The 12,311-nt window shown below is 58.2% G+C and overlaps 1 protein-coding gene across 1 annotated transcript; it reads left to right on the top strand.

Moving 5' to 3' along the window:
* The first annotated feature begins 844 nt into the window (after window positions 1-844).
* On the top strand, window positions 845-11,285 carry DAXX (death domain associated protein). Its single transcript, XM_080986282.1, has 7 exons — window positions 845-1,054; window positions 3,371-4,196; window positions 4,791-5,026; window positions 6,193-6,349; window positions 7,640-8,114; window positions 10,312-10,501; window positions 11,064-11,285. The coding sequence occupies exons 1-7, from the start codon at window positions 893-895 to the stop codon at window positions 11,121-11,123; spliced, it is 2,106 nt and encodes a 701-aa protein (XP_080842408.1). The 5' UTR covers window positions 845-892; the 3' UTR covers window positions 11,124-11,285.
* Window positions 11,286-12,311: the final 1,026 nt, after the last annotated feature.

Genomic DNA, 12,311 nt, shown 5'->3' with positions numbered 1-12,311 from the left:
GCGACCAATAGGAAACTCTCGAGGAAGAGGGCGCGGGGCGCGTGCGCGAGCACCTCAGAGCCGAGGAATTCCTTCCCGCGGAATGGAGGGAAGCGACCGGCCCGGCCTCCCTTCCCGCCTCCGGCCCGGACGAGGCGCGCTCCGCGGGGGCCTCTTCCCCTAAGGCAAGGCGGCACGCGGCGGCCGGAAGGGGCCCGCCCAACCCAACGGCTCCCGTGGATTCAAATCGCGGGCGCGTGACGCGGTCACGTGGCCGGAAGAGGCGACTCCGTACGGCAAGGTGGCGGCGCCCCGAGGCCTCGGCGAGGCCTCTCGCTCGGGGCGGGAAGGAGCGAGGCAGGGGCCGGGGGGGGCCCGCGGAGACGCGGGCGAAGCGCCCGACGCTCGGCCTCAGCAGGGCCGCCGAGCGCCGCAGAGGGAGCGCGGGAAAGCCGCCTCCGGCGCCCGGCTCCTCGCCGTACGGCAAGATGGCGGGAAAGGCGGGGACTTCCGGTCCCGCGCGGTGGGCCGGGAGGAAGGGAGGCATTTCTTCTTGGCCGGCCGCGGAGGAGGGAAGGGGAACGAGGGCCAAGCCGGAGGAGGGCGGCGAGGGCGCGCCGAGAGAGAGGGCCGCAGCCGGCGGGCCGGGGTCCGGGAGCCCTCGGGGCCGGGCCGGGTCTCGGGCCTTTGTTCTTGGGCCAGGTGGGCGGGGAGAAGGGAGGAGATTCCTGCTTTTATGGGGGGGGGGTCTGGGGCCCCTTGGCGCGGGGGGGGGAGGGGAGGGGAGACCCCCCAAGAACAGCCCGGGGTGCGGTCTTTCTAGCGGGCGAGTGACGTCCTCTTTCCTCCCGCAGGCGACGCCCCTCCTGGGCCCCGCTCGGCCCGCCCCTCCTGCCCACCTGCCGGCGCCGCCATGGCCTCCCCCAGCGGCAGCAGCATCATCATCCTGGACGAAGACGAGGAGGCCCCGCCGGCCCGCAGCCCCAGCCGGGAAGCCCCCCTTGCGCCTCCGCAGCCTCCGTCCCAGAAGGACCCCGCCAGCCTCCAGGCCGAGAACCAGCGGCTCTTTGCGGAGGTGAGGTCGGGAGGCCCCCGCGGGCGGGAATGTGGGGAGACCCTCTTCTCTGCCTGGGGATGGGGCGGGGGGGTCTTCTTGTCCCCCCCCCCGGCTGGGCTTCCTTCCCAGTCCAAGGGGGAATGTGGGGAGACCCTCTTCTCTGCCTGGGGATGGGGCGGGGGGGTGTCTTCTTGTCCCCCCCCCGGCTGGGCTTCCTTCCCCAAGTCCTTTCTCGGCTGGGCTTAGTGACTCAGAACTGCTTTTTGGTGGGGGGGGGTTGCCTTTCCCCTTCCGCCAGGAGCTGGTCTGCCTGGGCTCCTGGCAGAGGCCCACCTGAAGCCGCAGGGGATGGGTGTCTGCAGGTTCGCGTTCCATCGGGGCAGCAGGGCACCCAGCCTCAGGCATTCATTCTTAGGGCGGTCATTGCTAGCCGTGTTGCAGATCTCACAGAACGCCTCTTCCGCATTTGTCAGAAACTGGTCTTTTAGCGGCGGCTCTGGAATTCCCTCTGTTGATGTCAGGAGTAGTGTGTTTGCTGTGCTCTTTTTGGCTCCTGCTCAAAAAATGTCTGTGCAGGTGAACCTGCCCAGACATTTAGAAACGCGTTGTTATTATTATTAACAAATTTGGTTGCCAAAAGGTGCCCAGATGTTTCGTTGTGGCAACTGTAACCTAGGCTTAAGGTGGCATTTGGTGATTTGCTAATATTCTGTATATGAGCTTTTAACACTGTGGCAAGGCCTCAGCGGGCCAAAGCTTCTCCCCTCTCTGGGCCTAGAGCATGAGTTGGCAAACCAAGGTTTGTGGGCCGGATCAGGCCCAATTGCCTTCAAGATCCAGCCTGCGGACAGACCGGGAATCCAGGCAGCTGGCATAGCCTGCGCGCGATGGTTTTTGTGACTCATCCAGGCTTGGGGGTCAAAAGTGAGGTGGGCGGCTGCTTGAAACAAGTCCCTTTTCTGTCCATCGTGCGCGCGCACTGCAATCTTTTCTTCCAGGGTGGGGAAGAGGGAAAAGTATCCAAGAATGGCGCGCTTACCTCAGCCCCCCCCCCCGCCTTGTGAGAGAAATAACAACTGTCAATGCATAAAATGCAAAGGAAGCAGTGTGGGTGTGTGAGGGAACCCCCCCCCCCCGCAAATCACATTTGGGTAACATTGGGGTTGGTCCAAATAAGAGTTTTTGCCAAAAATGCGGGTCATAATCATGGCAACATATAGTCCGGCCCCCCACAAGGTCTGAGGGACAGTGGACTGGCCCCCTGCTGAAAAAGTTTGCTGACCCTGGCCTAGAGCCCAGCATCCCAAAGTCTGCAATTAAGCAGAGTGTGAAGGGGAGCCAATCAGCATATAGGTAAAAAGGTAAAGGCCCCCGGGACGGTGAAGTTCAGTCCAAAGCGACTCTGGGGTGCAGCGTTCATCTCACTTTCAGGCCAAGGGAGCTGGCGTTGGTCCACAGGCAGCTTTCCGGGTCAGGTGGCCAGCAGGACGATGCCACTTCTGGAGGCTGATTCTGGGGAAATGAAACCAGGTGCCTCCTCTGCCAAAATTGTTCTGGGGGCACAGGACAGGAAGGTAGCGGACTCTTAAGCAGGGATTGGGCAGCCGTCTGTCCTGGACGCTTGAGCTGAGATTCCTGCATTGCCAGGGGCTGGACTAGATGACCATTCTGTGACTTGGAAGCTGCCCCCCCGGTGTCTTGTGTTCAGGTTGGGAGCGACCTTTGGCTGGCAGAGGGTGGATGCGCCACGGACAAGGCCTCCTCCGTTGTGCAGTCCCTCCCTTCTCTCAAAGCCACGCTGGAAGTCTTCCAGGGGCGTTGCAGCCTCCTCTGTGCAGGGCCTGTCAAAGGGCTGCCGCTCCCTGGCAGGCTCCGTCCTCAATGCGTTTTGTTTCCTTCTCTTCCAACGTGCCTGAGACCTTGCCTGAAGATCACAAAACTCGGGCAGCTTTGTAGGAGGGAGTACGGGTGGCCTTGCCTGCCTCCTGTGGGAGGGAGTTCCACAGTTGAACAATGTGCTGCGCAGATAAGTCCTTTCTTTGATCTGCCCCGAATCTCCCGACATCCGGCTTCCTTGGAGGTCGAGTTCGAGTGTTGAGAGAGAGAGAAGAAAGGTTTTCTCTCCCTGCCTCCTCCATCATGCTGCCTTCTCTGCTACCAGAAAGCCCCAGGCGCAGGAGAGGATTGCCTTTCAAAATGGCCCCTCTCTTGGCCAGTTCCAGGGGCCCCCTCCAAGTTTCTAGTCCCTGGCGGGGACTCCCGTGGGTGCAGGCTTCGGTCGGAGGGTGGGTGGGCTCCCTGCGCCCCTGACCCTCTCCTCTCCTTTCTCCGCAGTTTGTGGCCTTCTGCTCCTTGCACACGGCCGACCACCCGGAGGTGATCCCCTACCTGACGGGGCGGCACCAGAAGGCAGCGCCCGCCTTCCTCTCCTCGGTGGAGTTCCGCAACGTCCTGGGCCGCTGCCTGGCGCGGGTGCAGGCGCGCAGCACCAAGGTCTACGTCTACATCAACGAGCTCTGCACCGTCTTCCGGGCCCACAGCCAGAAGAAGAAGCCGCCCCTGCCGGCTCCAGAGCCAGAGGCCCCCGGGCCCAGCGCCGCCCCTGCCGGCCCCGCAAACGCTCCGGGCCCTGCTGCCCAGGCTCCGGGCCCCGCTGCCAAGGCTCCGGGCGAGGGCTCCAAGCGGCAGATCCGCTACCTGGAGGACCTGCTGCGGCTCCACGAGGTGGAGATCCGGAAGCTGCAGGAGCGGGAGCTGGACCTGGAGGAGCTAGACAGCGAGGACTCGACGTACCTGCAGGAGAGCCGGCTGAAGCGGCGCATGGTGCGCATCTTCCAGCGCCTCTGCCAGCTGAAGGACTGCAGCAGCCTGACGGGGCGCGTCATCGAGCAGCGCATCCCCTACCGCGGCACCCGCTACCCGGAGGTCAACCGGCGCATCGAGCGCCTCATCAACCGCCCCGAGGCCTTTCCCGACTACGCCGACATCCTCAAGGCCGTGCAGAAGGCCAGCACCCGCCACAGGCTGGGGCTGCCCAAGCGCCAGATGGAGAGCATGGCGGCCGAGGCCTTCCGCGAGGTGGGCAACCGTCTCCAGGAGCGCCGCCACCTCGACCTCGTCTACAACTTCGGCAGCCACCTCACCGACCAGTACCGGCCCAGTGAGTGCCCGGGGACACTGGCGGGAGGCGGGGGGGCGCAGGGGGCACAACAGGCCGGCCGCCATGTTCCCCGGCCTGTTTGAACACACGCAGGTGCCTCAGTTCAGACAAAGGCACACATAATAAAAATAGCGGGGAAATGGAAATTCCCCTCCGAGGAGGCCGTGGGGGGGGGGGAGTTGGCCATCATTCCCGTAGGGCTTTAAAGATGTTTCAAAGTACAGAAACATGCACACACCATGGAAATAGTGGGAATTGTTGAAAATTTCCCTCAGAGGAAGCCATTCTGAGGGAAACTGCCATCGAATGCACAAAGGAAACAAGTGGCGGGAGATATTGGCGGTTCCCTCAGAGGAGGCCATTTTGAGGGGGGAATGCAGGACTCCTGCCCACGGCCATCCCATCGCCTTTCTGGTTAAAAGCCGGGTGCACGGACCCCTTCTGGCACCTGAGCGTATTTCAGATTGTCCGACTCTTACAAAGCGCCAGGCCAGGCAGGGGCTCGGGGGGTTCTTGGCATTGTGGAGCTTTGCGGGACCCGGGGGTCATCCATCCCAACCCGCTGCAACGCCCGGCCCATCTCTTCCCCTGCAGATTCGGACCCGGCCTTGTCGGACCCTGAGCTGGCCCGGCGCCTGCGCCAGAACCGGGAGAAGGCCCTGCAGCGCCTGGAGGAAGTGACCTCCCAGTTTGCGCAGCTGCAGGACAGGAGCGAGGATGAGGGGCAGCGGCGCCGGAGGGAATCGCGGGGCGGCAGCGCTGGCGGAGACGGGCCCGGGCCCAGCGATGCCCCCGGGCGCCAGCAGGGGGAGCCAGCCTCTCCCCAGGAGGTGAGGGGCTTGGCGCGGAAAAGATGGTGCCCCTCGCGGCAGGCTGGGCTTCCGGCAGAGGGGGCTCTTTCTGGGCGGGGGCCTTGCCCCACCCGCCTCCTTTGAAAGGACCCCCTCTCTCGCGCTGGGCTGGGTTCAAGGTCCTCAACGTTGATTCACAGAGGCCTGCGCCTGAACCCTTCCAGCCCATCTGGGCCCGCCTGCAAGAGCATCACTGGCCATTCCCTAAGTCAGCCAGACAACACTCAGAAGCAGAGCCTTTTACGTCGATCAACAAAGAATAATTATAATTATAATAATAAAGTGTTGATGGCCCAGCCCTGTGGAACTCCCTGCCCCTGGAGATTCAGCAGGCATCTTCCAGCCATCCTTCAAAGGCTTGCCAAGAGCCTCTGTATTCCACCGGGAAATTAAGGATACCAGTTTCCTGCAATAGATTTGTGACTGTAACACTCCCCCCCCCCCATGTAATGTTCACTGAGTTTCCAAATTTTTACAAGCTAACTTCAGATTATATAGAGAGATTGTTTTGCGTATTGACTTCCCAGCACCTAGTCTTTTTATTCAAACTCTTTTCTACTGCATTATATTTCAATTTCTCATCTATTACCAACCTCTCTCTAGTACAGTTCCTTTATCGTTTTTCTTCTGTTAGTCCTACCTCAAATCCTGCCTGTGATTTCATTTGTTTGCAGTGCTTGTCCAGACATTCTGCTACAAAAAGTTAATTATTTTTCTCTCTTAATATTGCTGCCAGTAGCTCTTCTTAATGATCAGGCATCACACGTAGATCCCCGACGGCTATGATATTTTCTTTATACCCATGCATGCTTAACGTAGTAAATGAATAAATGCATTTTTTTGTGCATTGCAGGGGGGTAGACTAGATGGCCCCTGGGGTCCCTCCTGTGAGGGTGGATCCAGGTGTGGGCAGGGAGGGGCTGTTTGGGGGCTTGCTTCCTGCAGGTGGGGGCCTGGGCAGCTGCTGCTGCTGCTGCTGCTGCTTTGAGACCCCCCTCCTTAGAGGGGAAGGGTCTCTCTGGGGCGGTTTGCTCTGGGCACCGTTCTGGGATCTTGATGGGGTGCAGCACTTTCTGGGAGGCGGGTCTGTCCATCCCTGGCATTGTCAGGATCAGAGGGTGACCCTCGTTGTCTCTCTTCCCTAGGGCAGCCCCGGCCGGAGCGTGGCCAGTGCAGGGGCGGAGGAGGAAGAAGAGGACGAGGAAGAAGAGGAGGAGGAAGAGTCTTCGTCAGAGTCGGACATAGAAGCCGAGCTGCAGAAGAGCCTGGAGGAGGAAGAGGAGGAGGAAGGGGCTGCCCCAGGTAGGCTGGGGGCTAGGGTGGCATCAGAAGGGACCCCCCACTTTCTGAAGGAGTCTGTCCCTCCTTTGGAAGGGGGTGGCTCCTCCTGCGGAGGTTTCTAAGCAGAGGCTGGGAGGCTGTCTGTCACGTGGCTTGAACCCGCCACCCTAAGAGTCTCAGGCTCTACCGACTGAGCTATTGGCTGTGCGGATGCTTTGGCTGAGATTCATGACCCTGGGGGCCCACCCTGAGGGGCCTTTGTGGTGGGGGTCCTGCCATTTCACACACAAGCAGAAAGAGAAAAAACGAAGGAGCGCAGAGTCCGGAATCGAGCTACACATGCTGTTATGGATTAGATCGGGGGCGGCAAACTACAGCCCAGGGGGCAGATGCGGCCCACCGGGCTCGTAAATCCAGCCTGCGGACCCTGCCGCCCACCCAGTCAGTCCCCGCGCTAAACCGGCATGGCGCGCAGGGACTGACTTCGGCGACGCTGGCACGGCTTTGGATTGGCAGCAGGAAGCTCCTGCTGCCATTCTGAAGCCGTGGACATCTCTGGGTGACATCTCCCTCCTTCCTGCGGAGGCGGCCGCATATGGCCAAGAGCCGAGCGGGAGGAGGAAGCAGCAACTTGGCTTCTCGCAGGGAGGGAACTGCCAGAAGGCCCTTGGCGCTGGACCTCAGTGTCCGGTCTGGACGATGAGGGTGGAAATGCTCCTTCAGTTATACTGGGCCAAGGCTGTTTTCTGGCTTTAAAGGTCAGCACCAACAATTGAAACATACTGGAAGCCAGTGTAGGTCTTTCAGGACCAGTGTTATATGGTCTCGGCGGCCGCTCCCAGTCATCAGTCTAGCTGCTGCATTCTGGATTAGTTGTAGTTTCCGGGTCACCTTCAAAGGTAGCCCCACATAGAGCGCATTGCAGTAGTCCACGCGGGAGATAACCAGAGCATGCACCGCTCTGGCAAGACAGTCCGCGGGCAGGTAGGGTCACATCCTGCGTACCAGATGGATCTGGCAGACAGCTGCCTTGGACACAGAATTAACCTGTGCCTCCATGGACAGCTGTGAGTCCAGAATGACTCCCAGGCTGCGCACCTGGTCCCCATTCAGGACCAGGGAGTCCCCCACACCTGTCCGCCCCCGCCACCCCAAACAGTACTTCTGTATTTTGTTCACATTTTGTAGCGAGGGCGGGAAAATGGTATTAAATTGAATTAATTTGGTTTGATTTGTAGTAATTTGGTAAATCAATAAAAATAATTGGCCAAATGATAAATTAAAACAACATAACCCTGCTGTCCCTCCCAGATGATGACCCCCGCGTCCAGGAAGTGGAGGCCGACCAGCACATGGACTTGGAGGCCGCTGAGCTGGTGCCGTCCTCCTCGGAGGAAGAGCCGGACGAAGAGGACGAGGAAGAGCACAACCCGGAGGGGCGCCAAGGAGAGGAACGTGGACAGCGCGTGGGGCAGGCCCCTGCGGACCCCCCTCCTGCCGTGGGCACCTCCCCCTCCCAGCAGTTCCTCCTGGAGATTGAGGAGGCCCTGACGCTGGAGGCGGGCGAGACGCCGCCCCCCACCCCCTCCCCCCCGCACCAGACCCCCGAGGGCAGGGGGGCCTCGCCCGTCTTCCGGTCGCGCCAGAAGCTGCCCCATCCCCAGAGGCCCCCGGCCAAGCACGGCCATGTGCAGGACAACGGCAGTCTCCGCGGGGCGGGCGGGGGGCCCCTGCGTGGGGTGAACGGGCAGCCCCCCAGCAAGCGGAGCAGGCGGGACTCCAACAGGTGAGTGGGGGGCAGGGAGGTGGTAAGGGGGAGAGGAGACTCCATGGGAAAGTGGGGGGCAAGCGGGGGGGGGCTAGAGGGCCCTTGGCTGTCCCTCCAAGTGCAGTTCTGTGATTGCAAGGGGGCTGAGGTTTCCAGGCTGGCCCAGAAGGAATCTATAGGTCCTGCCCCGAACCTGCCTGGGTCCTGAGCCCTCAGAGGGAGAGCCTCTTTTAAGAAATGCTAACTTATAGACTTTCCTTCATCCAAAGAGCACAGGGCGCTGGCAAGATAAAAGGCAAATGCAGAACATAATGACCAAAAGCCCAATACCAGTCGCTGACCCATTTGCGCCCAAGGCCCGGTGGAAGAGGAATGTTTTTGCCTTTCCTTACTTCAATATGTCCGGCAAACACAGTAAATTGCAGAGATGTTTCATCTGCACATTTTTTAAAAATTCCGCCTCTGGGTCTTTTCTGCAACTGCTCTCAGAGTGCAGGATTGCCTGGCAAAAGAGGCTCCTTCCTTGCTGTCCCGCCAGAAGATTTATTGTTGTTGTTGTTGATTATTTATTATTGTTGTTGTTGTTGTTGTTGTTGTTGTTATTTTATTATACACTGTCCTATACCCTGAGGTTTCAGGGCGTTTCACAGAATATAATCAAAATATTGAACCACAAAATACATAAAATAAAAACAATATAGCAAATCCCCCCTGCCAAAAACCACCTTTTAAAAGGGAATAGGATCCTCACAACATTTAAAGTAAGACAATTAACAAACCTGGACAGGAGCCACGTTTTATTACTATTGTTGTTATTATTGCTGCTGTTGTTATTGTTATTTTCACGGCCTTCCTTTCCTGGCGGCCTTTGGGAACGCAGGTGCAAAGGCAACCGACTACTAGTCTGCTGTCGGGGGAAACCGGATACTGATTTCTGCTTTGAAATGTGCTCTGACTCCTGGTGTGATCTTTTAGCCTAGTCCAGAGGGAGCTGGACTCTCCTTTCTTGGCGATTTTTAAGCAGAGGTTGGGATGAGCCAGGGGTTCTTTGGACAAGTCCAGATCAAATCCCAAATGGCATTTCCCAAAGTTCTGCCCAAAAGCAGAGTAAGTTTCCTGCTGACTCTCAGCGTTATCCTGGCCAAACACCATTTGTGGGTCTTCCGTGGGGGCTGCTGCTTCTTGGGGTGGCCAGATCGGGAGTAGCCCAGACCCTGAGATGTCCAGGCCCAGACCTGAGGCTGAAGGGCAGCCCCCTTCCCCAGGGATGTCGCGGAGTCCCTGAGAGCTGGTTGTAGCCTTCCCAAAGCAAGGAAGGATTGGACTCTGATTATTAAAATCCACACAAGGCTTGACTAGCAAGATTCTGGGAGGAGGTGCCAATAATAATAATCTCCTCTGTCCACCCCTTGGCCCAGGTCGTTTTATTCACAAAAGAACTTTTTACACAGTGTTCGTAAGAACCAATCAGATTTCCTCTGAGCATTTCAAAAAACCCCACGTGGGAACAAAGTTAAAGTTCAAACTACAAAGAAACTATTTCCTACTTGGGCATGCATAGTAGTCCAGAGTAAATAAAATAGGAATAAAAGGAGGAATGCATTCAGCAAAACCCCGGAGGTCATAAACAGGAGAGACAGGATGGCAGTATTTACCAGCTCCTTGTGAACTCTCTTCCTGGCCTTTAAGATCTATCTAAAGATTAAACTACATTAAAGTAGCCTATGTCTGATGAAGCAAGTGGCCTGTGGTTCAGAATGCTTATACGTGCCTGTCAGGTGTAGAGAAAGCAAATAGCCGAGGTGGAGAGGCCTGGGGGATTCGATCAGAAACGATTGTCAATGAATCAAACCCAGTCAACGCCATGCGTTCATCGCAGACACAATGGTGTGCTCCATATTTCATAATTCCTCCTAGCAATCCCACCTGACCCCCACACTGGTCATGGAATCAGAGAAGGGTGGACTTGGAAGGGACCCTGAGGGTCATCTAGCCCAACCCCCTCAAGGGTCCCTGTCAGGGGGGCTCCCAACCTCCGCTTGGAAACGGTCAGAGATGCTTGAGGGGCGATTCCTTCAGGGCAGGCGGAATGGGCTGGGTGACCCCTCGGGGTCCCTTCTCCAACGCTGCGAAACGCTCTGAGCCGCCTCAGCCCCCGGGGGGGGGGAGTCAGGCCGTGCAAGCGCCCCCTCAATGTGTGTTTCTTCTCTGGCAGCTGCATTGAGGTGCCCAGCACTGGCTCGGAGGAGGAGGAGGAGGAAGACGAGGACAGAGAGGGGCGCCTCAGCCCGGCCCCCTTGGCCGACTCCACCTGCGCCGACTCCCCAGGCCTGGGGCTGGTCAGCAGCTCCCAAGGCAGCCCCCAGCCGCAGAATCAGGGCCGCCTCCTTGCAGCCATCTGGAAGGTACTAAATGGGGGGGGGGTGGATTGCCCCAGGCACCAGAGCCCTGATCGGGAGCCCCAAATTGCCTCTTCCTTCCTCTCCCAGCACCAGCCCTGGGGGAGCTCAGCTCCTGCTTCTTCCCCTGGGAGTCAGCGCCTGAGCAGAGTCTCCTGGATTCGGCCAGTGGCTGCTCCAGCCTCCCCTCCTCATAGTGGCCAAATAAGCCTAGGTGTCTCCTTTTCAATTCACCCAGCTGGTTGGCTGTGCCTGCCTCTTGTGGCAGGGAGTTCCACACGTCAACTGAGGAGGACCTTCTTTTGCCCGCCTCAAATCTCCCCGTGCTGAGCTTCTTCGAATGCCCGCGAGTTCTAGCCGTGACGTGAGAGGAAGGAAAACTTCTCTCTTTACGCCAGAAGAGTTTTCCTAAACTTTGCCCCCCTCTTCCCAGCTGGTCTGCCTCAGGGAGGTCCCTGGTGAGCCGGGTGGGGCAGCCGGGGGCCTTTGGGTGCTGCTGTGGGGAGGGAGGGGGTGCAGGGCACCGGTTTCCTCCTCTTCTGACCCCCCTCTCTCCCTACCCCCGCAGGCCAGCGTGGCGACCCAGTGCGACCCGGAGGAGATCATCGTCCTGTCAGACTCGGATTAGCCCCCTCACCACAATCTGACACAGACTTTGGGGGGCGGGGAGCAGAAGGACAGGTGGAAACCCCCCCTAAAAAATCTTGGCTTGCTGGAAGATGGTGACTCTGCCTTCATGGACTCAGGGGTGGGGGGGCTTCTGCGTGATGCATGGGGGGGCAGGGGGACGAAGGGCGGGGACTGCAGTGTTTGTATTCTGGTTGCCATGGGGGGTGGGGGGTGTATTGATGTTCTGTCCGTTTGGGAGCTCATTTTGCAAAAAAAAAAAAGCAAAAAAAAAGCAGGGGGAATTAAAAATAGGCAAATATTTTTCTGTAGGCTGCTGTGAGTGTGAGTTCTGTTAAAGGGAGCCGGGGTGGTTGGGGGGGAGCACATGTGGCGGGGAGGTTTATTCCCTGTTTCTGTGCTTTCCATTGAGGGTTTTTTTGTGTTTTTATATTTTGTTGGGAGCAGCTCAGAGTGGCTAGGACAACTCGTGTCAGATGGGTGGCCTAAATTAGAAAACTTATTTTTATTTTATACACACACACACACACACACACACACATATAAAATTGTTGTTATTATTTCTCCCTCCCCCCCAAGTGGGAGTGGGGAGTGGGTTTAGCCCCTTACTTTGGTGACGAAAGGCAGCTTACAATCCTGCTCCACTCCAGGGACCCAGAGGAACGGGAGACATAAAGTTTTACAATACTGGAAAAAGACACGGGGTGCTCCGGGTTTCCCCTGAAGGAATCCTTCAGCCCACATGGCTCTCGAACCCACAATCCGGAGACCTGAGGTTACTAGCAAGGGGAGGCAGAGGGGCCTGAGCAGGGAGCACCTTCCAGACCCTTCTGGGGAGCCACCCCCAAGAAGGCCCTGCTGTGGGGTCCCTAGGGGGCAGTCCTTCGGCCGAGACCCCCTGCTCATTGCGGGGCCCAGAGGTGGTTGATGTGGCGGGAGATGCTCTTAGGGCTTTGGGTGCCACGCACAGGACGGAATTGGGGCGTTGGTATCCCCAAGGGCCGTCTAGTCCAGTCAGACCCTCAGAAAGTAGATCCTCCCAGAGCAGGCAGGGCACATGACCCCTTCTTCTTGCCCGGATCCAGCTTCCATTTCTTATGAATATCAACTGTAACCTGCATAAACTCAAAATAAAGACAAAGATTTTTTTTAATTTTTAGATTTTTAAAAAACTGTTTTCAACTTTCCT

Source organism: Podarcis pityusensis (assembly GCF_964106645.2).
Source record: "Podarcis pityusensis genome assembly, chromosome: 2".
NCBI lineage: Eukaryota > Metazoa > Chordata > Lepidosauria > Squamata > Lacertidae > Podarcis > Podarcis pityusensis.
Note: the sequence above shows the minus strand (reverse complement) of the source record. Positions and strands in the feature narration are given on the sequence as shown.

Coding starts and splice junctions, on each gene's coding strand:
- DAXX (XM_080986282.1), top strand. CDS start 893: ATGGCCTCCCCCAGCGGCAGCAGCATCATCATCCTGGACGAAGACGAG. Junction 1,055..3,370: donor ACCAGCGGCTCTTTGCGGAG/GTGAGGTCGGGA, acceptor CTTTCTCCGCAG/TTTGTGGCCTTCTGCTCCTT. Junction 5,027..6,192: donor AGCCAGCCTCTCCCCAGGAG/GTGAGGGGCTTG, acceptor TCTCTTCCCTAG/GGCAGCCCCGGCCGGAGCGT.